Here is a 24714-nt window from a genome sequence, read left to right on the forward strand (position 1 = left end):
TTTTATATATTGCACCTCTACGATAGTCTATGTGTCCATGCACACATAGGTGTTTACAGATGTATTAGAAGAGAAGCATTTACGGGCAGTAAAAAAACATCACCGGCATGATCCCGAGAGGAACCTTTGGTCAGAAAAAACACTTGACGTGCCTAAACGTGGTTGAACACTAAATACATTTAGCGCGTGAGCACTCATTCATTCCAATGACCAGAATTAATTAATATTCTGGCGCAAAAAATCCATTCAAGCTCAAATGCTTGATGGGCCTGAACACATGTGCAAACGCAGCTTTAGGTGCATTATCAAGCAGCTGTCCTCCTGCCATGAGGCCCTACAAGCACACAGCAGCGGCGCCTCACAGTACAAATCTCACAGCTGCAGGTCGAAAACAGTATTTTCAAGCAGCATTTACAACTGCCAACAAAAATCTACTGATTCTTGCTGGAGGCCATCCTGGCTGCACACACATTCCCATGTGAAGCTAGGATGTTGTGCCTTTAAACATTATTAAAACTGTCATTACACAATATAACAGAATAAAAAAAACATTCTTCTTAAAGTTATGTTACCATCAATGTTGTAAATTTTTTATGACAATTTCTTATAATATTGTGTGATTAAATGTTTCATGGTACCACCTGCTCATTAAGGTGGATCTATAAAGTCTCTAAATAGTGCAATATAATTATGACATGACTTAACAGCCGTTGACACCGATGAGGTGGCTGAACAAGAATTACATACCTATATCTTCACTTGCAAATCTTACAAGACGTCTAGCCACGTAAAGGGGGTCTTCTCCACCTTCAAGCATTCGACCAAGCCAATACAAAGAGGCATTCTGATCAGATCCTCGCATAGATTTGTGTAATGCTGATATACAGTTGTAGTGTTCTTCCCCTAAAATGTAAAGTCAGCAACATGAAATGTTGGCACTATATAAATCCTGCATAATAATATTAATATTATTAATATCACTATTTAACAAGTTGTAACTTCTGTCTTAATTGACCTTCGTATGTACAGTATGAATGTGAATTCGGGACCTCATACTGTGCACATAAAGCAATGTGTCTGTGCTATACAAGTATGGTAAATAAATTATTAAACTCCAGAATGAAGAATATAGTTAGAATGACCAACAAAATACAGAAATTAGCACGGCTGGGGGGAGCACCAATCCTCAAACTGGTATTACAGAACAGGGCAGATATTCAAAAATAAGGGGAAACTCTGCTACCCAAAGGAGATATGGAAGGTCCAACCATCACCACTTAAAAAAAAAAAAAAGAAGAAAAAAAGTTGGAAGATACATACTACCTGAACAGGAGAAAACGAACAACCAATGTGGTCAAAAAGAAGAAGAAGAAGAAGAAGAAAAGTTTACTAAGTGGAATTTCAGAAGAAAAAAAAAAGGTCCCTTTAGGGAAAATCTAACAGACATACATACAGATCATTTGAGAAGGCTGAGACCTGAAATCTCAAAATGACAACAACAGAAAAACTCTAGCAGTGAGCACTGCAAGCATTAAATGCACGTTAAGCCTAGAAAATAGGAGAAAAGGCTACAATACTTACTTTATTCACCCTTTGCCAGAGATCTCTCCTTTGATGCTCAAGGTTGTGGACAGGCCTTTGTCATTCTCAAACACAATGCAGGACTACTGGTTCTCTGATGTATTTGATGACATGGCCAGAGCACTTCAGAGAGGAGCTGTTGGGAACTGGTGGTCACAGAGCATGATGGAAGGCTGTTGGGAGTGAGAAATAAGGAAAGTATTCCTAAACCCCTAGACCCAACATGCATTTAACCCTTACAGTAGGTTGAGGTTTCACTGCAAAGGTATTTTTTTGGTGCCCAAACCATCAAGCCTAGCATATCTAATACATGACTTCAGTGACATGAATCTTGAACAGATTATATCCAGAGAAATGACTGTCAACTGCTGAAGGTGAAGATGAACACTCCTAAACAACATAAAGAGTGAGATCCATGGTAGGAAATAATGTTACCTGGCAAACAGCCAATCAAGAGATGGCCATAGATGTGAGAGCCAATAAAGCATACAATCTAAATGGAGATAAGGGAAAATTAACCCTTAAGGTGCTAAATACTGATGGGTACTGTGACAGACCTAGCTGGGCCAGAGGCTTTTGGAGAGGACTGAATGCTAGCCTCTTGCCTTCTGATTATGGGCTCTGGATTTTAAGGGAACAATACTTTTTGCAAGGTGTATGCCTGGGGACCTTGAAGTAATGTTACTCTGGATTCAAGTCCATGTCCCCCCAAAACACAAACTCTGGGAACCCCGTAAATGCCATATTATAAATAGTGACTAATTCATAATGTTGGGGCTCATAGAAGATGCTGATGTCATCTACTCCAGCCACCTGTCTGTTGCCTGTTCTTATGTGTTTATTGTAAATAAGGCTAGTGTGGGCTCTAAGAGTATTTCACCCATTGTTGTTTGTGTTAATTAACTCTGCTATTATGTGAAGGTTTTCTGTGTTTCTATGTATGATAATGTTGATTGTGTCTTCTGAGCTAAAATACGGCAAGTCTGTCCTAAAGGTAATGTCTCTGAGTCACCAAGTCTAAAGGATTAGATAATTAGCTCATGTTAATTAGGTTTCTGGTTACAGTTTGTATTGTCATCCTTGTGTATATATTTGTGTGAAATCTCAAATAAAAGGCTATTCCTGATGTACTCCAAGACTGGTGTTATCTGGTGATTGGGTGGGTTATGAGTCTTGGATAGTGCTGGTTCTGGACAAATGAAGCATTGATGGCGGTCCTGGGTTCATCACAGGTACTAACCCAGAATTTCTCATAAGAAGGGAGAAGGTGCAGTAATCAACAACAGGTAGGAAAAAGGGTATAAAGAAATGCAAACTGGGGTAAGTAAGAACAAGTCATTTCAAACAACAACCACATATTTTGAACCACTTGAGATCCGCGCTATAGACGAAATACGTCCGCAGCGCGGCTCTCAAGTGCCAAGTGGCCGTTTAAACACGGCCTTGTATGTGCATTACCCGCGCGCGCCACTGGGTGGCGCGCGGCGGGTAAAAACTGTCCCGGCGCATCGCCGAAGACCCGATGCGTGTACCTGGTGGCCGCGATGTCCGCCGGGTACACGCGATCGTCGGTGACACGGCAGGTGACAGCAGGGACGTGGAGCTCTGTGTGTAAACACAGAGCTCCACGTGCTGTCAGAGGAGAGGAGACCGATCTGTGTCTCTTGTACATAGAGACACAGCATCGGTCCCCTCCCCCAGTCACCCCCCTCCCCCCACACAGTTATAACACACCCAGGCTACACAGTTAACCCCTTCCTCACCCCCTAGTGTTAACCCCTTCACTGCCAGTCACATTTATACAGTAATTCGTGCATTTTTATAGCACTGATCGCTGTATAAATGTGAATGGCGCCAAATTTGTGTCAAAAGTGTCCGATACGTCCGCCGCAATATCCCAGTCCCAATAAAAATCGCAGATCGCCGCCATTACTAGTAAAAAAAATAATAATAAAAAAAATCATAATTCTGTTCCCCATTTTGTAGGGCTATAACTTTTGCGCAAACCAGTCGCTTATTGCGATTTTTTTTTTTTTTTTTACAAAAATACGTCGAAAAATACGTATCGGCCTTAACTGAGAAAAAAAATAGTTTTTTAAAAAAAAAATTGGGATATTTATTATAGCAACAAGTAAAAAAAATATATATTTTTTTTAAATTGTTGCTCTTTTTTTGTTTATAGCGCAAAAAATAAAAAACGCAGAGGTGATCAAATACCACCAAAAGAAAGCTCTATTTGTGGGGAAAAAAGGACGCCAATTTTGTTTGGGAGCCACGTCGCACGACCGCGCAATTGTCAGTTAAAGCGACGCAGTGCCGGACGCTGAGATTTCGCCTGGGAACGAAGGGGGTTTATGTGCCCAGTAAGCAAGTGGTTAAAGAGTGTGATAGTTTCATTGCAATCCTGCCTAATCAGGTATTAAATATATGATCATGGAAACATCCAACCGATCCCTGTAAAAAAATGAACTGTCTGCAGAGGAGTGAGAGGTAGAAATCCTTGTACTAGCCCTGGAACTATTCACCCGATACTCATTCTCTTATCCTCCAATTAACCCCTAAGCCCTGGTTCACACACCAGTGTGGCTTTGAAATCACTCTACTTTAGCACAATTTTAAAGACGCAGATCAGTGCTATTCGGATCTACAATTTTATTGCGGCTTGTGACTTCATTTAACAGAAGTCAATGCAAGTCACAATGAAATCACAGAAAAGTGCAGGAAAATTTTTCAAAGTCGCTGCAAATTAAGTTGCAACGATTTGAATGGTTCCATTGCTGAAAATAGGGTGTGACTTGTCATGTGATTATGCACATAACAAATCGCATTGGTGTGAATGAGGGCTAACAAACAGGTCCCACAAAGGACTGTGAATTTACACTATCCCATTTAGGGGATAACTGCAGCAGGGTAACACCGTGTCCTGTCCTGCGGAGTACAAGATCTTCCAGCGAAGAATACTTTCATGTAAGAAAGAATGAGGAACACATGCAGAAAACTCACTGTTTAAAGTGGGGATCATCAAAAGAGGGGATCTGGTAAACAAAATCTTGACTGTAGGAAAGACAGCGTGGCCATAAATGACACTCCACATTGTTCAGTGTAGAAAGTACATCTACCTGTCTATTACAGGTGGAATATCAAAATACAAACCCACAGAGGGATCCCACAACAACCCAGGAACTGTCTGTTCTGAGGAAGTCAACCCATTGAGTAAGCAAGAGTAAACGTATTCCAAAAATAGGTGAAATGGCTACCCTACCCTGTCCAGAGTACAACTATAGTGTTTGCAACTTCTTGGTCTAAAGACCTAAATTCCATATTCCCTAGCTTAGCAGGAGACACCAAAAAAAAGCAGATAGACAGCACAAAAAGGGGGCCATGAGAAAAGGGTATTCCCCATAATCCCAAAAAACCGGCAGGGGTGAAAAGAGCAAAATGTGCCACATACTAGGAGGTCATCAGGAAGTGGACTAATATAGTGAATATCTGAGCTGGGCAGTCCTGTTCGAAAATTATCTAAGATTACTAATTAGTTGTCAACTTGCATTCATATGAGGATCGTAGTTGATAGAACGTTCAGCTTTGCAAGAAATGTAAAAGCCTAGGAAACATACTCTTTTCAAGGAAGATCTCCATGGTGTTCCACGTGGAGATGCCAGGAATAGGTGCTAAAAACCGGGTCCAGGATTGCTAAAGGACAGTGAAGAGCCAGGTTGTTTCTAGGGAAGGCAGCCGTAAGGACTGCAGTAACAGATTGTAGGTCAAAAGGTCCCTCAGGAGACAGATAGGGCCGAGGAGAATCAAATACTGCAACAAGAGCAATTCTTTGTGATGGAAAAGGACTCCTGCAGGAGTCAACTGTGTACAGAATGGATCTAGGTTGCCATATTGCATTGAATTTTTACAGAATATTACACTGGCTGCAGATTGAAAAGGTAACCTGGCATAACATCAAATTACAACATGGCTTGTTCATTTTTTATTGCTATTGATTTTTTGTTTTTTCATTTGCAAAGTTTTTCCCACAAAAATTGAGTTCCCCTTTAATTATCTCAAAACTCTGTAGCTGCATATATTTATATGCGGATGACCTGCTAATTATGTAACTAAACAAACACCAGTGTTCTGCATTCCTTAAAGTTAAACTACTTGACATTTGGTACTCTGTTAGTCATCAAAGATAAGAGGCTCACAAACTTGACTAGTACAAGTCTGATTTTCACTTAAGCTAGTAAAACAAAGTGCAATGGTGTATTAGAACTAGGGATGAGGCGAATACCCCCCCCCCCACCGGCTCGCACCAGAACCTTCGAACGGACCGAACGTTCGCGCGAACATTTAGAACCCCATTGACGTCAATGGGGCTCGAACGTTCAAATTCAAAAGTGCTCATTTTAAAGCCTATAATGCAAGTTCTTGTCGCAAAACGGGTTTGAGAACCCGGGTCTTGCCCCAGGGAACATGTATCAATGAAAAAAAGTTTCAAAAACGGTCGTTTTTTCTGGAGCAGTGATTTTAATGATGCTTAAAGTGAAAAAAAATCCTTTAAATATCGTACCTGCTGGGTGTCTATAGTATGTCTGAGGTGGCACGTGTTTAGAACTGTCCCTGCACAAAATGAGATTACTATAAGAAAAAAGTAATTTAAAACTGCGGTGCCCAGAACCAAAAATGTTCTTACAAGCTATCAGCATGATCATTGAGGAGGAAAAGGATAGTCACTCAACATAACAGTATAGTCACTCAGCATCAGCATAGGCAGTCTTGAAGGGATCTGACATTTAAAAAAAAAAATATTCAGTTACATCAGCATCAGGTGCTTGGTAGCTGGTGGTGATCCAAGCCTGATTCATTTTTATGAAGGTCAGTCGATCGACCGAGTCGGTGGAGAGGCGCACCCTGTGATCGGTTACAAAGCCTCCAGCAGCACTGAATGTGCGTTCTGAAAAACGCTGGATGCAGGACAAGCCAGTAGCTCAATTGCATACTGTGCAAGCTCTGGCCAGTGATCCAATCTCAAGACCCAGTAAGCCAGAGGATTTTCGGTGGGAAAGGTGTCCAAGTCTGATCTTGCCCCTAGGTATTCCCGCCCCATGTAAAACAGACGCTGGCGATGGTTGCTGGAACCGGTCATATCTTGGGGCTGCGGACTAAAAGATTGTCTGAACGCATTGGTCAAACGGCCACCTTCTCCACCGCTCCTTCTGTGACTGACCGAAGCCTCAGCAACACGTTGTCCAGGACCTAGATTTTGTAACCCCCCAGTCTCTGGGAACGCGTTGCACAGGCCTTTCTGCAAGGCCTCCCGAAGAAACCTTATTCTTGTAACGTGGATCAAGGAGAGTTGCCAGCCAGCAATGATTCCTCTCCTTGATAGCACGAATACGAAGATCCTTCCGCAGGCTTTGCAGGATCAGGGAGGCCATACAACGTAGGTTTGCTGAGGCATTCGGTGCGGAGTCCTCTGGGTCACTGAGGACGACATGATCCGCAGCCACCTCATCCCAGCCACGTACAAGTCCATGGGTTCCTTGGGACTGTAATTGATCCCTTGAAGACTGCTGCTGATGCTGAGTGCTAGGCTCCACCTCCATGCTGACACAATCCTCCTCCTCGTCCTCTTTCTGTGTGATAAGAGGGCAAGCAGGAACACTGTCTGGATAAAGGGGGCCTTGAGAGGTAAGGAAGTCCTCCTCTTCCTCCCTCTGTTCTGCCTCAAGGGCCCTGTTCATTATTCCACGCAGCATGTGCTCCAACATGTGAATAAGAGGGACAGTCTCACTGATGCATGCACTGTCACTGCTCACCATCCTCGTGGCCTCCTCAAATGGTGACAGGACAGTGCATGCATCCCTGATCATGGCCCACTGACGTGGGAAAAAATCAAGCTCCCTGACCTAGTTCTGCTGCCATATTGGCACAGATACTTGATGGCCCTCTGCTGCGTGTGCAGCTGCTGCAGCATGGCCAACGTAGAATTTCCACCTGGTGGGCATGTCACAGATTAGGCGGTTCTTGGGCAGGTTGTATTCCCTTTGGAGGTCTGCCAGCTGAGCACTGGCATTATATGACCATCGGAAATGCACACAGACTTTCCTGGCCTGCTTCAGGACATCCTGTAAGCCCGGGTACCTGCCCAAGAACCGCTGCACCACCAAATTAAGGACATGAGCAAAACAGGGCACATGGGTCAGTTGACCCTGTCGCAGGGCGGAGAGGAGGTTGGTGCCATTGTCGCTAACCACCATTTCTGGCTTAAGCTGGCGTGGCGTCAACCAATTCTGAGCCTGCCCCTGCAGAGCTGACAGAACCTCTGCCCAAGTGTGGCTCCTGTCCCCAGCTCAAGCACCGCATGGCATCTCTTTGCCTGCGTAGCCCCTTGAATGCCTACGGAGCACCGCTGGTTCCGAGGACACATCAGCACAGGAAGAGGCCACAGAGGAAGAAGAGGAGGGGGTGGAGGTGAGAGGTGTGTCACAACCAGTAGTAGCATTTTGGAGGCGTGGTGGCGGAACAACCTCCAACACTACTGTACCTTGTCCTGCGTCCTTCCCAGCTGCCAGCAGAGTCACCCAATGCGCCGTGAAAGATAGGTTACGTCTCTGTCGATGCCTGCTGGACCATGAGTCAGCGGTAATATGCACCTTACCACTGACCGCCCTGTCCAGCGAGGCATGGACATTGCCTTCCACATGGCGGTAGAGAGCCGGAATGGCCTTCCATGAGAAAAAGTGGCGTTTGGGAACTTACCACTGAGGTACCGCACATACCACAAACTCACGGAAGGGGGCAGAATCTACCAACTGAAAAGGCAGCAGTTGAAGTGCTAGCAATTTAGCTAAGCTAGCATTCAACTGCTGGGCATGTGGATGGCTAGGAGAGAACTTCTTTTGGTGCCGCAGCAGCTGGGGCAGGGAAATTTGCCTGGTACAATCTGCCATTGGTGTACCGATAGTAGATTGCCCGCATGTACTAGGCTGTGACACACCTAATTCTACACCTTCAGTCGTATCAGTGCAGGCTCCAGAGAGGACTGAGGGTATAGTGGGGTTGGAGATCTCAGCTGATGAGGGACAAGGGGAGGTCCGCTTTGTTCTTTGGTGTGGGTCTTTAAAGTAAGCTTGCCAACGAACTGCATGGCAGGTCGACATATGTCTGGTCAAGCATGTGGTGCCCAAGCGGATAATGTTTTGGCCACGCGAGATACACTTGAGACATATGTTGCAAATAGCAATGGTGCGATCTGATGCACTCATCTAAAAAAAGGCCCACACCAAAGAACTTTTGTAATAACGCTGAGACACAGCAGCGCCCTGCACATGCGTAGCTCTGCATTGTGATGCAGTCGGTGTGCTGCCCATAAGCTGGCCTCTGGAGGGCATCCTGCCTCATTGGAGATGTGCCTGTGCCTCCTGCTCCTCCTCTCTCCTATCAGGCACCCATGTACAGTCAGTGACCTCATGATCCCCTCCCTCATCACTGTAGAAAACCTGGCAGTATGCTGCAGCTGGGGGAACATGACTGCCAGATTGCTGTCCTTCTTGGGCTTTCCCTTTCTCTGGGCTCACGTTACTGCGCATCCTCATGCAGCATGTACCCAACACTGTGGTCAAACAGTTCGGGGGACTCAGGAAAACATGGTGGGGCTAGGGAAGGAGTGACTGATGCCATTGAGCAGAGGGAAGAGGACACCTTGGCAGCTGCTTTGCCAGACAAAGTACCCTAAGCCTGGGTGAGAGAGGATGAGGAGGATGAGGACGGCTTGGTCATCCACTCTACCAAGTCTTCGGCATGTTGTGGCTCAATGCGGCCAGCTCCCGAAAGCAAGGACGAGCGTGTCCAACCGCCAAGTGCTGAGGAGGATGAACCGTGTCCACGACCAGCACTGTTGCCTCTAGACACAGAGCCTGCTTGCCCTCGTGACTCTCTGCCTCTCCTTGTTGTCCTTCCAGACATAGTAATGGCCTGCAGAGGACAAAGGCAGTACACACACCTCGTAGCTTTACGTGAAAACGGCAGAGGACAAGGGCAGTACACACACTATGTAGCTTTAGGTGCAAACTGCAGAGGACAAAGGCAGTACACACTACGTAGCTTTAGGTGCAAACTTCAGAGGACAAAGGCAGTACACACACTATGTAGCTTTATGGCTCTTCGTTTTTTGTGCGCTGTGATTGGCCAAGCATGCGGGTCATAGTGCATGCTTGGCCAATCATCAGCCAGCAATGCACTGCGATGCCGCAGTGAATTATGGGCCGTGACGCGCCACTCGAATTTGGCGTGAACGGCCCTTAACGTTCTTATTTCGACAAACTGACGAACATACGATGTTCGATTTGAACGTGAGTTTGACTCGAACGCGAAGCTCATCCCTAATTATAACATTTGCATGATAATAGACAGGGGTGAAAGTGAGATGTGGATGGGGAATGCAGAGGTTAGCAGCTGTGGAAAATCTTTCACTCTGTGTGTAGGGCACCCCTGAACTCTGCACTCTGTATGCAGCGCAACCTTGAACTTTGCACTCTGTCCCCCCCCACCCAACTCTGCACGTAACGCACTCATGGTATTTAATGCCCCTTTAAGACCCTCCCATTGTTAATGAAATTTGACCACACCTGTGATCTTGCACCTGTTTTCTGAGTAAAAAAAAGCCCTGCCCAAACAAATGTGGACGGTGAGTCTATTTTTACTACTTCACATTTAAGGTTTTTGTGTAACAAGATAAGTACCCCAGCCTTGCAGCCGACTGCATCACATCCTATCACACTGCCTACCCACAATTTTTTCCACAGAAGCTTCTATGGTAGGGGCCAGAATCGCAGCAACAGCTTGGGCGATTCTTTTTGTGGTATCTGGCTGTGGTAAGGGAGGGGTGGGGCCGCCACTCACCTCCATAGCAGGCGCATCTACCATGATGCATAACAAGGCCACATCTCTGGTCTTGGTTTGCTGCCAGTCCGAAAGAACCCGCAGACTGCTTTTGTCCAGAAAGCAGTCCATTGTTGCAGGGGGGCTTCCTTAAGGTTGTGTGGGCAGCAGCAGGTGTCTGGGTTGTTTTTTTTAAGTCGTTTTTTGGGTCGCGCTGAGGAGTACCGCTACTGCCCTTTTTCTCAGGTTCTAGGTGTTTGCTTCATGATAATATACCATCTGTTCAACGGCACGCTGCCATTGTAGCTGATAACATTTTAAGAGAGGTCCAAGAAGGTCGTGTAGCTGGCCCTTTTGATTCCCCCCCTTTTTCCAATATTTGGATTTTCGCAATTGGGTATTATTCCTAAGATCGATCATAAAACTTTCCGTCTCATCCACCATTTATCCTTTCCGGATGGAATGTCGCTTAATGATAGCATAGATCCTTCTCTCTGTAGGGTATCTTATGCGTCTTTTGACAATGCTTTGGATAAGATTGGCAATATTGGTAAAGGTGTGTTGTTGTCAAAAGCGGATATAAAATCTGCATTCAGGTTACTACCTATACATCCCAAAGCTTTTAATCCTTTAGGGTTTTTTTTCGATGGTGGATTTTTAGTACGACAAATGCCTCCCTATAGGCTGCTCACTTTCATGTCGTTATTTTGAGAAATTCTCAACTTTCTTAGAATGGGTGGTATCCTTTAAATCTGGGTGGTCTAATTGGATTCATTATTTAGATGACTTTCTGTTTATAGGGACTGTTTCTACTTTTGGGAGAATTTCAAGTAGTATGTAGAAAATTTGGAGTCCCCTTAGCCCCTGAAAAAACAGTTTTTCCAACCACTTGCCTTGAATTTTTGGGCATTTCTATACCGTTGACATTGTATTTAGGTTGCCTGTGGAAAAAGTAAAAAAATAATTGGATCTAGTTTTTTTTGTTCTTTCCAAACAAAGTTACCTTGAAAACATTACAGACGTTGTTAGGATTGTTGGCTTTTGCCTCCAGGAGTTATCCCTATGGGTAGAGTCTTCTCTAAGCGTTTGTATCGGTCTGTTTCGGGTGTTTCCTCTCCATTTTATTTTATACGCATTACTGCAGAGTTAAAAGAAGATATAATAATTTGCGCAAGTTTTTGTTAAATTATAATGGTTGTACGCTATGGCAGGCACCTTTTTGTTCTACGTCTGCTCTCAATTTATGGCCTTATGCTTCTGGGTCTGTTGGCTATGGTCTCTTTTGGCAAGGACATTGGTCAGCTGATCGTTGGCCACAATCTTGGAAATATAAAGGTTTGACTAAAATTGTTGTTCTTTTGGAACTCTTTCCCATATTGGTTGCCCTAGAGTTGTGGGGTCCTTATTTTAGAAATCGTAGGCTTTTATTCCATTCCAATAACAAAGGGGTGGTTTATGCGATTAATTGCCTCTCCTCCAAGTCTTTACCAGTTCTTACTATGATGAGGCAAATAGTATTACAATGTTTAAAATTAAATATTTGGCTGAAAGCTCAATTTGTTCCAGGAGTAGATAACGTCATTGCTGACTTATTGTCCCGTTTTCAGGTCCAAAAATTTCGGTTTCTGGTTTCGGAGGCAGATGGAGAGGGTTGCCGGTGTCCGCCACATTTATGGGACCTGCTTTAACTAATGTGGCTTCCTCTATTCAAAATTCGATTACACCTTTCACGTGGACGACTTATGAAGCCGCGTGGTTTTCCTGGTGCTCATATTTGAGCAATATGGGATTCGGATCTTCTCAATTCTCGGAATTGAGTCTTTTTTGGATTCTTTATTGGCACGTTGTTATTCGTATTTCCATGTAACAAAGACTTTGGCAGGAATTTATTTTTTTCTTAAATTGCAAGGTTTTCATTCTTGTACAGAATTATTTTCGGTGAGACAAGCGCTGAAAGGATATCGCAAACGCAATATGGTTGCGGACTCGAGATTACCAATTACTGCTGATGTTCTATCTCGCTTATGCGAGTCCACTACTTCTGTTTGCTTCTCTCCTTAGAGTAGCTTTTAGTCTCAGTTTTTTTGGAGCATTTCACATCTCAGAATTGCTTCCTCTTAAGACTGGAGATTCCTCTGGAATTTTCATATCTGATGTAAAACTGAGTAGTGGCTTCCTGCAGATCTTCTTGAGAAAGAGTAAAACTGATCAGCTGGGTCGAGGGCATTGGATTACTTCGACAACTTGGCAACTCTCCAGTTTGTCCAGTTTTCTTGGTACAACAGTACCAACTTAAGACCGTCTAGCGAGTCCCACCTGTTGCTTTATGCAACTTGCTTACCTCTCACCCGTTTTCAATTCAAATCCGTACTGAAGAAATGTTTGCATTTTCTCAATTTGCATCACTTATGTATTACATCCCATTCATTCCGTATTGGGGCTGCTACAGAAGCTTCTAACCTGGGATTGTCTGAAAATGATATTAAATGTATAGGGGGTTGGCGGTCTTCTTGTTATCGTTCATATGTTAGACCTCATTTTTGTTTAAAATTTTACAGATTCACTGTGCCATGTTTGGATTATAGGTCACTCATACATCCATTGGGCTCATCAACGTGCTTTAGAGAGAGTCTATGGTTCTAATTTGGGACTTCGGACTGATCAATTAAAAATGTGGTGGTTTGGTAAAAGGGGTATGTCATGGTTTGAATTGCGCAAGGCATTGTCCTACATGTACTTAAACTGTCCTCCTCCTGGTATCCTAATTTTTCGTTTATCTAGAAATGATATAGGTCACCGCAAAACGCTGGAAATTATATGTCAAATTAAATTTGATTTATTCCATATCCATTCGATTTTGCCTAATACCATCCTAGTTTTTTCAGAAATAATTACTAGATTACAGTGGTTGTTAGTTCCTGAGTTCAAACATTTTGATAAAATCAGGAAACATATCAACCGAGCGATTTCAAAGTTCATGCCTTCTATTAATGGCTTGTCTTTTCGCCATGTTGACCTAGAAGGGGGTTTGAGAGGTTTTTACAGAAAGATTAATGTGCATTTGTCTGCAGTTGCACTGGATATTTTTAATTTAGATTTGGAACCTTGTATTGAATTGGCCGTGGTTCGTGTGGGGTGCCAGGCTCATTTAGGTTGAGCCTGTCTCGTGGGACAGTTTTTTGGTTAAAATGGTTAGAACTCGAGCTGTAATGGCTGAGTTATCACTTATGTATTCAAAATGTGTGTAAAATATATAATAATTGGTTTGGTGTGAAAATATTTGGTAATAAAACATCAAATGTGTGTGTTATGAAATTGGATTAAAATATAATTTATTGCCAATAATAAAAGTCCACGGCCAATTTCAATCTATTAAAATATGTAATGTTTTTATTATCATTAATTATATTATAGAAGGGTATTATATGGATTAAGTACTGTCTACGATCCCATAGCCTTCTTATTAGAAGATGACCCTCTCAAACGTGGTGTGGTAGTCACTAATGAGCTAACATAGCAAAGGAAGGATCCTGCAATTGTTACCCAGAGGAACAGAAGGGGTCTACAGGGCAACAATATCCAGTGTAGCTATCCCTATGTAGGCAACCATCTTCACTGCAGCCATTTGATACATGTTCTAGGGTGGGTTTTATGGTATGGATAGTTTCTACTGTTATATTTTTAGTTTTGCTGATCTGGGATTTTCATGCATAACCATCTCTAGGGTTTACAGAGAATGGTCGGAAAAAGAGACAGTATCCAGTGTGTGGCAGTTGTGTGGACAAAAATGCCTTGTTGAGGTCAGAGGAGAATGGGCAGACTGGTTTGAGATGATAAAAAAGCAACAGTAACTCAAAAAAACACTTGTTGCAACTAAGGTATGAAAAAACATCTCTGAACGCACAACACATCAAACCTTGAAGCAGATGGGTCATAGCAGCAGAAGACAACATTGGGTGCCACTACTGTCAGATAAGAACAGGAAACTCAGGCTACATTTCCCAGCAAGGTGTACCTACCAAAGTGGCCGGTGAGTGTATATCTAAGTCTGATCTAGTCTGCAAAAACTCTTCCCACAGTGGCACTAAAAACAATTGGATTCTGTTACACAGACTAATCTACAATTACAGTAAGGAGATCATGCAGTGATGTAACATTCCTATCTACCACATCAATCTATGTTAATACCTTCATTTTGCTAGAGGACATGATACTCCTGTTCTTTTGGACATAAGAGTCTTGATGAATGGCTGCTCAGATGTTTATCCCATATAGAGGCATTAAAGAAACAGCCTTATTGATGAGAGATGACTGATAAACAGTACAAGAGTTACTAAATAACAGTTCAGTAGTACAACCATGAAGGTTATACTTTGATATGTTTTGTTAAAGGATCAGATTTGCTAATAAACAAATGAAAACATTGCTTACTAATCCTTATTTTTACACTACATGAGAAAAAAAATAAAAAACTTTCAGATACAGTGGCATCCATATGATAATCTTGCATGGCAAACAATGACCACTGTACATGTCCTTCCAGTATAGATAACAGAATGTCCGACAACAGCTATTTTTATCATACTCTTCACAAAAGAACTCCCTGGCATGTCTTCATTATCATGCCACGCTTAACAATGTACTAGTTCTGTAGGCTTACATTCAAGCCTTCAACTTACAGATTAAATCTCCAACAATACACCGGGCAGCTGAACATGCTGTGATGATGGTTAAGGAGTCATTCAGACGCCCTGTTAAAGAAGCACTGTGGCTTCAATGGACTTTTAGGACAGCTTGCTATTGTGCAAACTGGAATTTACACCATGAAAATAGAAAAATTAGACCAGATAAGCCAAGAAAATATAGTGGCAGTGGATGGCAATACTGCTGGTATACTATTTAGAATCTGTCACAAAACAAAAATTAGTGATTTTGACTTGTGGAAAAAAAGCAGACACACAATGCATGCCACATACAAATTAGCTACCTCCAAGACAAGTACAGTGATTGTTTACTTTCTCATTTCCCAGCTTTCTACCATAAGTCCCAGTACAACGTCAAATATTACCCAAATTATTTCGAGTATGAAATGGCAACAATAATAAAAAAAAATTACCCAATTTGGGCTAAAAGTGGGCATTCATTAATCCAAAGAATAATATATGCTTATGGGTCAACACTTATGCATACAGAGTACGTGATTAACACATCCGTTGGAATAAAGTTGCTCAGAGTGTACTGCATTAGGTCTCGTTCACATGGCCGATCACTTGAGTGCCCAGTGCAGAGCTGTGTTTGGCCAGCACGGGGATGGGTGCATCATCTTACCAGCAGTCCCATAGATGTCTATTTAGACACACAGTTGTACAGTCCATGTCCCAATATCATATTTGTGTGGGTGAGGGTTCATAGTCTCAAATGCACCCAGGTTGACGCACACATAAATGTCAAATTGGGAAACAACAGCGGTGACTGTGCTGCCAAAAGACATCTAAGGACTGCCAGCACGATAATGCACGCAACACCTGTCCCTGGCAAAACAAGGCCTTGCATACGGCATGCAAGTAATCATCTGTGTGAACAAGGCCTAATTAAACAATGTGTACAAAATAGATGCGCAGAAGCCTTCCTGCCCATGCTTGTATTCTAAACATTCCTACTGCTTAGAAAGGCAGCCCATCAACCTAAAAAATACTAAAATAACATGGTGCAATCTGTAACAATTCATAAAAAGTCCATAAATATGTCTATATCAAAGTGTTTCAATCACCAATGTGTTCTATAAATTCCCTCCTCTTCCTGGATAACATCATATACGTGCATAATACCATGTGTAAAATGAATCGCTCACCTCCTTATAAGACCTATTATTTAGATGTCTAGATGTCTAACAGCACTTTTTATTGTGCCACCCACTGGGGCTCTATACACCTGATGCCTGTGGTTTATATATGGCCGATGGTAGGTATCCCGATCTATCTCCTAATGCAGATTAGTGGCATATGTAAAACAAAAAATGGAGGACAAATAGTGCTCTCTGTATATACTCAATATATATTAAAAATGGTAGCATAAAAACACATATTAAAATATAGCACAAGTAGTGCTCAAACCGCACATAAAACAATCACATCTGAGGTCTAGAACTTTAAGAATTGCATAATGTTTGTGGGGATCGCCTTCGTGTTACATCCAAGGTCGGGCTTCCTGACAGTGTTAATTTTGTTGAGGAAAATATTTGTCAGAATTTTTGTTAACTGCATGTTTTCAGTGACAAAAACTAAAGGGAAATAACATTTGAATTAAGTCAATTGACAAAAATTATGGAGAAAATGAATTCCAATTTTCCTCAACGAAAAAAAATGGAACGAGAATGTGAAGGAGGGATGTTTACCCACCTGATCTTCCGCTTTCCACAATGCTCTGTCTGTCTGTTAAATCTCAAGCCCCCTGACAAGCTGTATTGGCAGAGAGACGCAGGCTTCCTTTATCTGCCTGGCTGCTGCCTGGGAGTTATGGAACAATGCCCTACAAACCACATGGTGAGTGCTTCCCCAGCCAGCAAGGTAGCATGCTTAGCACTTTGTAAAATGCCAGCCTCCCCAGACCGTCCAGTTCTCTGCCCTGTGCACTCCCTTAATCCCATTTACTTCCCCATCCCCACTACATGTTATTAGATTTTTACTCAAGGAGTATATAATGAGTTTGGAAATTCTAGAGAAATGCTTAAATAAAGCATTATAATGTAACTATCTTTTTCCCTTCCCGATCTTCAAAACAGCATGTCACGATCTTTCTAACAAGTGCAGAGAGTTCTCACAGCTGGAAAAACAAAATCCAGGCAGCCTGCCAAGTTTTATTACAAAATGCGAAAAGGTAGAAACAAAGTATCTTTTCGTTCTTTTATCAAAGGAAAGAACTTGGCGTGTAGATGAAGGAAGTTTAACCGTTTAAAGACCAAACCTTTTCTGACATTTGTTGCTTACAAGTAAAAATCATTTTATGCTGGAAAATTATTTTTCTAGCACAATTTTTTTTTTAGCAGAGACTCTAGAGAATAAAATGGTGGTTGTTGCAATATATTATATCACACTGATTTGCACATTGGTTTTTCAAAGCATTAAGAAAAAAAAATCCACTTTAATGAATAAAAATAAAAAAACTAGACAGTAAAGTTAGCCCAATTTCTTTTTGTATAATGTGAAAGGAGAATCGTGACCTTTATTCTAAGCAAAACAATTGTGATTCTCATTTTTAGCCAGAATCGTGCAGTTCTAAGACAGGGTTTATTTAACCACTTCAATACCAGGCACTTACCACCTTCCTGCCCAGGCCAATTTTTCAGCGCTTGAATGACAATTGCGCGGTCATGCTACACTGCACCCAAACAAATCTTTTATCATTTTGTTTCCACAAATAGAGCTTTCTTTTGGTGGTATTTGATCACTGCTGGGAAAATTTTGATTTTTTTAAAAAAGTTTTTCTTTGTTTCTGTTATAACATTTTGTAAATGGGTAAGTTTTCTCTTTTACTGATGGGCACTGATGAGGCTGCACTCATGAGCACTGATAATGGATACTGATGGGAACGGAGGGGCAGCACTGATGGGCATTGATAGGCGGTGCTGATGGGTACTGATAGGTAGGCACTAATGGGCATCACTGATGGAGGCATTTGACAGGCATTTGTAGTGGGCACTGACTGGCCCCATTTGTGGGCACTGATTGGTACCTTTTAGAGCACTGTGTGGCATCCCTAATGGTCATACCTGGTGGTTCTGTGTGGGCATCCGCTGGGGGGCTGCGCTGATAAAGGAGAGCAGCCGATCGGCTCTCCTCTACTCGCGCCCTCCTGTTTACACTGTGATCAGCCATGATTGGACTCGGCTGATCATGTGGTATAGAGCCTCCATCAGACTGACACGCTGCACCACCGATCGCTGCGCTGCTTGCCCCCATGGGCGGGCGCTGGCAGTTATCCTCCTGGACGTCATATGACGCCTAGTTAGGATTACTGAACCACAGCCCGGCTGTCATTTTGCTTAGGCCATGCAGGAAGTGGTTAAAGTGAGAGTTAAAGTATAACTAAAGGCAAAAAAATTGGGGTTTTGGATCGAGTGGAGAGGGATTAGAACCCGTCAGTTTTTATTGTTGTCTGTGTACCTGTTAGAAAGATTCAGCCTCTCAATGTCCTGTTTACCATTATTATTGAAAGTAAAAGAAAATGCGACATTTTGGGTTGTCCCCAGAAAAGTAATAAAGGGAACATCTTGCAATGGAGTCACTAGTTCTGGTGATCTGCGAGTCCCAAAGGAATTCCCTTATTTGCAGGGATTTTCTCTCACTTCCTATTTGGCTAAAGGGCAGGAAGTGAAGGGAAATCTCCACAATGGGACACAGATGAAAAAAAAAAAATCTGACAGGACTATAGCCCTTCATTGCTCTATCCAAAATGGAAAAAAAAGGGAAAAAGTTTTGCCTTTAGTTTTACTTTAATATACAGGTGGTTCTCAAAAAATTAGCATATTGTGATAAAGTTCATTATTTTCTGTAATGTACTGATAAACATTAGACTTTCATATATTTTAGATTCATTACACACAACTGAAGTAGTTCAAGCCTTTTTATTGTTTTAATATTGATGATTTTGGCATACAGCTCATGAAAACCCAAAATTCCTATCTCAAAAAATTAGCATATTTCATCCGACCAATAAAAGAAAAGTGTTTTTAATAAAAAAAAAGTCAACCTTCAAATAATTATGTTCAGTTATGCACTCAATACTTGGTCGGGAATCCTTTTGCAGAAATGACTGCTTCAATGCGGCGTGGCATGGACGCAATCAGCCTGTGGCACTGCTGAGGTGTTATGGAGGCCCAGGATGCTTCGGTAGCGGCCTTAAGCTCATCCAGAGTGTTGGGTCTTGCGTCTCTCAACTTTCTCTTCCCAATATTCCACAGATTCTCTATGGGGTTCAGGTCAGGAGAGTTGGCAGGCCAATTGAGCACAGTAATACCATGGTCAGTAAACCATTTACCAGTGGTTTTGGCACTGTGAGCAGGTGCCAGGTCGTGCTGAAAAATGAAATCTTCATCTCCATAAAGCTTTTCAGCAGATGGAAGCATGAAGTGCTCCAAAATCTCCTGATAGCTAGCTGCATTCACCCTGCCCTTGATAAAACACAGTGGACCAACACCAGCAGCTGACATGGCACCCCAGACCATCACTGACTGTGGGTACTTGACACTGGACTTCAGGCATTTTGGCATTTCCCTCCCCCCAGTCTTCCTCCAGACTCTGGCACCTTGACTACCGAATGACATGCAAAATTTGCTTTCATCCGAAAAAAGTACTTTGGACCACTGAGCAACAGTCCAGTGTTGCTTCTCTGTAGCCCAAAGTGGCTTGACCTGGGGAATGCGTCACCTGTAGCCCATTTCCTGCTCACGCCTGTACACGGTGGCTCTGGATGTTTCTACTCCAGACTCAGTCCACTGCTTCTGCAGGTCCCCCAAGGTCTGGAATCGGTCCTTCTCCACAATCTTCCTCAGGGTCCGGTCACCTCTTCTCGTTGTGCAGCGTTTTCTGCCACACTTTTTCCTTCCCACAGACTTCCCACTGGGGTGCCTTGATACAGCACTCTGGGAACAGCCTATTCGTTCAGAAATTTCTTTCTGTGTCTTACCCTCTTGCTTGAAAGTGTCAATGATGGCCTTCTGGACAGCAGTCAGGTCGGCAGTCTTACCCATGATTGCGGTTTGGAGTAATGAACCAGGCTGGGAGTTTTTAAAAGCCTCAGGAATCTTTTGCAGGTGTTTAGAGTTAATTAGTTGATTCAGATGATTAGGTTAAGAGCTTGTTTAGAGAACCTTTTCATGATATGCTAATTTTTTGAGATAGGAATTTTGGGTTTTCATGAGCTGTATGCCAAAATCATCAATATTAAAACAATAAAAAGGCTTGAACTACTTCAGTTGTGTGTAATGAATCTAAAATATATGAAAGTCTAATGTTTATCAGTACATTACAGAAAATAATGAACTTTATCACAATATGCTAATTTTTTGAGAACCACCTGTAACAGGTGAACAGACCATTTTTTCTCTGAAAGGCAATTTATTCAAGGCTTCTGGCAATGTATTGGGCCAAAAGTGAATCTTTTCAGAGAAAACTGATTAGTTACAAGTCCGTTATAATGGGGAAAAATTCTACATTTTGTCAGACAGCAAAGCATATTAAATGGAGCAATGGGACAGATTATATACAGTTGTATGAAAAAGTTTAGAAGTTTAGAAACCCCTGACAATTTCCATGATTGTCATTTATAAATATTTGGGTGTTTGGATCAGCAATTTAATTTTGATGTATCAAATAACTGAAGGACACAGTAATATTTCAGTAGTGAAATGAGGTTTATTGGATTAACAGAAAATGCGCAATATGCATTAAAATGAAATTAGACAGGTGCATAAATTTGGGCACCCTAAAAGAAAAATCACATCAATATTTAGTAGAGCCTCCTTTAGCAGAAATAAAAGCCTCGAGATGCTTCCTATAGCCTGTAACGAGTGTCTGGCTTCTGGATGAATGTATTTTGGACCATTCCTCCTTACAAAACATCTTCAGTTCAGTTAGGTTTGATGGTTGCAGAGCATGGACAGCCGCTTCAAATCACCCTACAGATGTTCAATGATATTCAGGTCTGGGGACTGGAATGGCCATTCCAGAACATTGTACATGTTCCTCTGCATAAATGTCCGAGTAGATTTTTAGCAGTGTTTTGGGTACTTCTCTTGTTGAAATATCCAGCCCCGGCGTAACTTCAACTTTATGACTGATTCCTCAACATTATTCTCAATAATCTGCTGATATTGAGTGGAATCCATGTGACCCTCAACTTTAACCAGATTCCCAGTACCGGCACTGGCCACACAGCCCCACAGCATGATGGAACCTCTACCAAATTTTACTGTGGGTAGCAAGTGTTTTTCTTGGAATGCTGTGTTCTTTTGCTGCCATGCATAACGCCCCTTGTTATGACCAAATAACGAAATTTTTATTTCCTCAGTGCACAGCACCTTATTCCAAAATTAAGCTGGCTTGTCTAAATGTGCATTTGCATAGCTCAAGCGACTCAGTTTGTGGTGTGTGCGCAGAAAAGGCTTCTTTTGCATCATTCTCCCATACAGCTTCTCCCTGTGCAAAGTGCGCTGAATTGTTGAAGGATGCACAGTGACACCATCTGCAGCAAGCTGATGTTGTAGGTCTTTGGAGGTGGTCTGTGGGCTGTTTTTGACTGTTCTCACCATCCTTCGCCTTTGCCTCTCCAATATTTTATGTGGCCTGCCACTTCTGGCCTTAACAAGAACTGTGCCTGTGGTCTTCCATTTCCTCACTATGGGCCAGATCCACAAAAGGGATACGCCGGCGTATCCCTGTTTCTATCTATGCGACTGATTCACAAAATCAGTTACGCATAGATATTCCTAAGATCCGGCAGGTGTAATTGTTTTACACTGCCGGATCTTAGGATGCAGTACCGCGGCCGCCGCTGGGGGGAGTTTGCGTCGTAATCCAGCGTCGGGTATGCAAATGAGGATTTACGGCGATCCTCAAAGCTTTTTTGCGTTCGCTACGTCGCTGCTACGTTAGTTTCCCGTCGCTTAGTTACACTTTTGTGAGGCAGCCATACTTTTACACAGCAGGCGTTCTGCTGTGTAAAGTATGGCCGTCCTTCCAGCGTAGAATTTTTAAATTTTACGTCGTTTGCGTAAGCCGTACGGGAAAACGGAAATACGCTACGCGGCGTTCAAAAAATGACGTCACGTCGCGCAATGCACGTCAGGAAAAAAGCGTCAGGAGCACGCGCAGTACGTCCGGCGCGGGAGCGCGCCTAATTTAAATGGGACTTGCCCCATTTGAATTGGCCCGCCTTGCGCCGGACGGATTTGAGTTACACCGCCGCAAATTTCCAGGTAAGTGTTTTGTGGATCGGTACCTAACTTAGGAAATTTGCGGCAGTGTAACTTAAATCTAAAAAGTTACGTTGCGCTGCCGGGCTGTGGATCTGGCCCTATGTTCCTCACAGTGGACACCGACAGCTTATATCTCTGCGATAACTAGCCTTTCCCTAAACCAGGGGCCTCCAAACTTGAGGCCCGAGGGCCAAATGTGGCCCTTTGCTAGCATTTATCCGGCCCAATGATGGGATAACATTTCTTCTACTAATAGGGGCACTACTACAACTCTTTTTGACCACTAATCCTAAAGCCATATTTATGGTCACTGATGTCTGGCCTGGGACATGTTCTGCCCCTGCTGGCCACAATCTGGCCCTCCTAAAGTCTGAAGGACAATATACTGGTCCTTTGTTTGAAATGTTTGGAGACCTCTGCCCTAAACCATAATGTAGAACAATCTTTGTTTTCAGGGCATTTGAGAGTTATTTTAAGGCTCCCGTGTTGCCACTCTTTAGAGGAGAGTCAAAGAGAACAACAACTTGCAATTGGCCACCTTAAATACCTTTTCTCATGATTGGATGCACCTGTCTATGAAGATCAAGGCTTAATGAGCTCACCAAACCAATTGTCTGTTCCAATTAATCAGTGCTAATTAGTTACAGGTATTCAAATCAACAAAATGACAAGGGTGCCCAAATTTATGCACCTGTCTAATTTTGTTTTGATGCATATTGCACATTTTCTGTTAATCCAATAAACCTCATTTCACTACTGAAATATTACTGTGTCCTTCAGTTATTTGATAGATCAAAATGAAATTGCTGATCCAAACACCCAAATATTATAAATGACAATCATGGAAATTGTCAGGGGTTCCTAAACTTTTGCATACAACTGTAATAGACACTGCAACTGAATGAAATATAACCATAGCATCTGTGGCGCAAGACTCTCCAAGACTTCAACCAATATAAATCTGTCCTCCAAAAATACAATTCTACCCTCCACACTGCCAAGCAGACCTATTGCATCACTCTCATTAACACCTTCTCATCCAGCCCCCGTCAACTCTTCTCTACCTTTAAATCTATACTTCGTCCTCCAATGCCTCCACACACTAACTCAATCACTGCCCAGGAGATCGCCAATCACTTCAAATATAAGAATGATTAAATTTGTGATGAAATATCCACTTTTACAGTATCCCCCACTTTACACCCCATGTCAACAGGTACAACCAATACACCCCCAATTCAACCCTACTACTACAGACAAGGTTGCTAAACTTCTTTTTATAGTCCACCTAACCACCTGGACCCAGCTCCCGAACAAATACTACAGTCACCCTCTGACTCCATCCTACACTCTCTCACCCACATCTTCAATCTCTCCCTCTCTTCTGGCATCTTCCCCCAACTCTCTAAAACATGCATAGTCACCTCCATACTTAAAAAGCCTTCCTTGGACCCTACCAACCTTCACAATCTACGCCCCATCTCCTTGCACCACTTTTCCTCTAAACTCCTTGAATTCCTGGTCTACAACCAACCGAGTGACCACCTCATTAAGAATAACCTTCTTGATCCCCTTTAGTCTAGATTTCGTCCTCAACACTCCACTGAAACTGCTCTTTTAAAACTCACAAATGACTTACTAACAGCAAAATCCAATGGACACTATTCTGTACTCCAACTTCTGGACCTTTTGGTTGCCTTTGATACTTTTTACCACCCCCTTCTCCTCAAAAAAATGTACTCCTTTGGTCTCTTTGACTGTGCTCTTCACTGGCTCTCTTTCTACCTATTCCACCACACCTTCAGTGTCACTTACAATTTTACTTCCTCCTCTTCCCTTCTTTTCTCCATTGGGGTCCCCCAAGGTTCTGTTGTTGGACCTTTCCTATTTTCAATCTACACCTCCTCCATGGGACAGCTGGGTGAATATAATTTCTACACTGATCACACCCAAATCTCTCTCTCCACCCCACAGCTCACTCTATCAGTCTCCCTACGCATCACTTGTCCAAAATCAAGCTCATAATATTTCCTCCCCCAACGTGCCTCTTTCCCTGATTTCCCTGTCCAGAGCAATGGCACAACCATCAACCATTCCCCATTCCCTTCGGGCCCACATCCAATCACTTTCCAAAGCTTGCCGCCTCAACCTCCGCAGCATCTCCAAAATATGTCTCTTCCTAACCAATGAAACCACAAAGTTCCTAATTCACTCCCTAGTTCTCTCTCGCCTAGATTACTCCAACTCCCTCCTCATTGGCTTACCTTTCAATTGGCTATCCCCTC

General features: G+C 42.8%; 1 protein-coding gene across 1 annotated transcript in view; it reads right to left on the minus strand.

The window, feature by feature from the left end:
- Positions 1-24714, minus strand: part of WRNIP1 (WRN helicase interacting protein 1) — a 152525-nt gene that overhangs the window by 13625 nt on the left and 114186 nt on the right. Inside the window, exon 5 of the mRNA XM_040353628.1 lies at positions 748-903. Coding sequence (XP_040209562.1) covers positions 748-903 — 156 coding nt within the window. The remainder of the gene's footprint in view (positions 1-747; positions 904-24714) is intronic.

Source organism: Rana temporaria, chromosome 5, assembly GCF_905171775.1.
Source record: "Rana temporaria chromosome 5, aRanTem1.1, whole genome shotgun sequence".
NCBI classification, from domain to species: domain Eukaryota; kingdom Metazoa; phylum Chordata; class Amphibia; order Anura; family Ranidae; genus Rana; species Rana temporaria.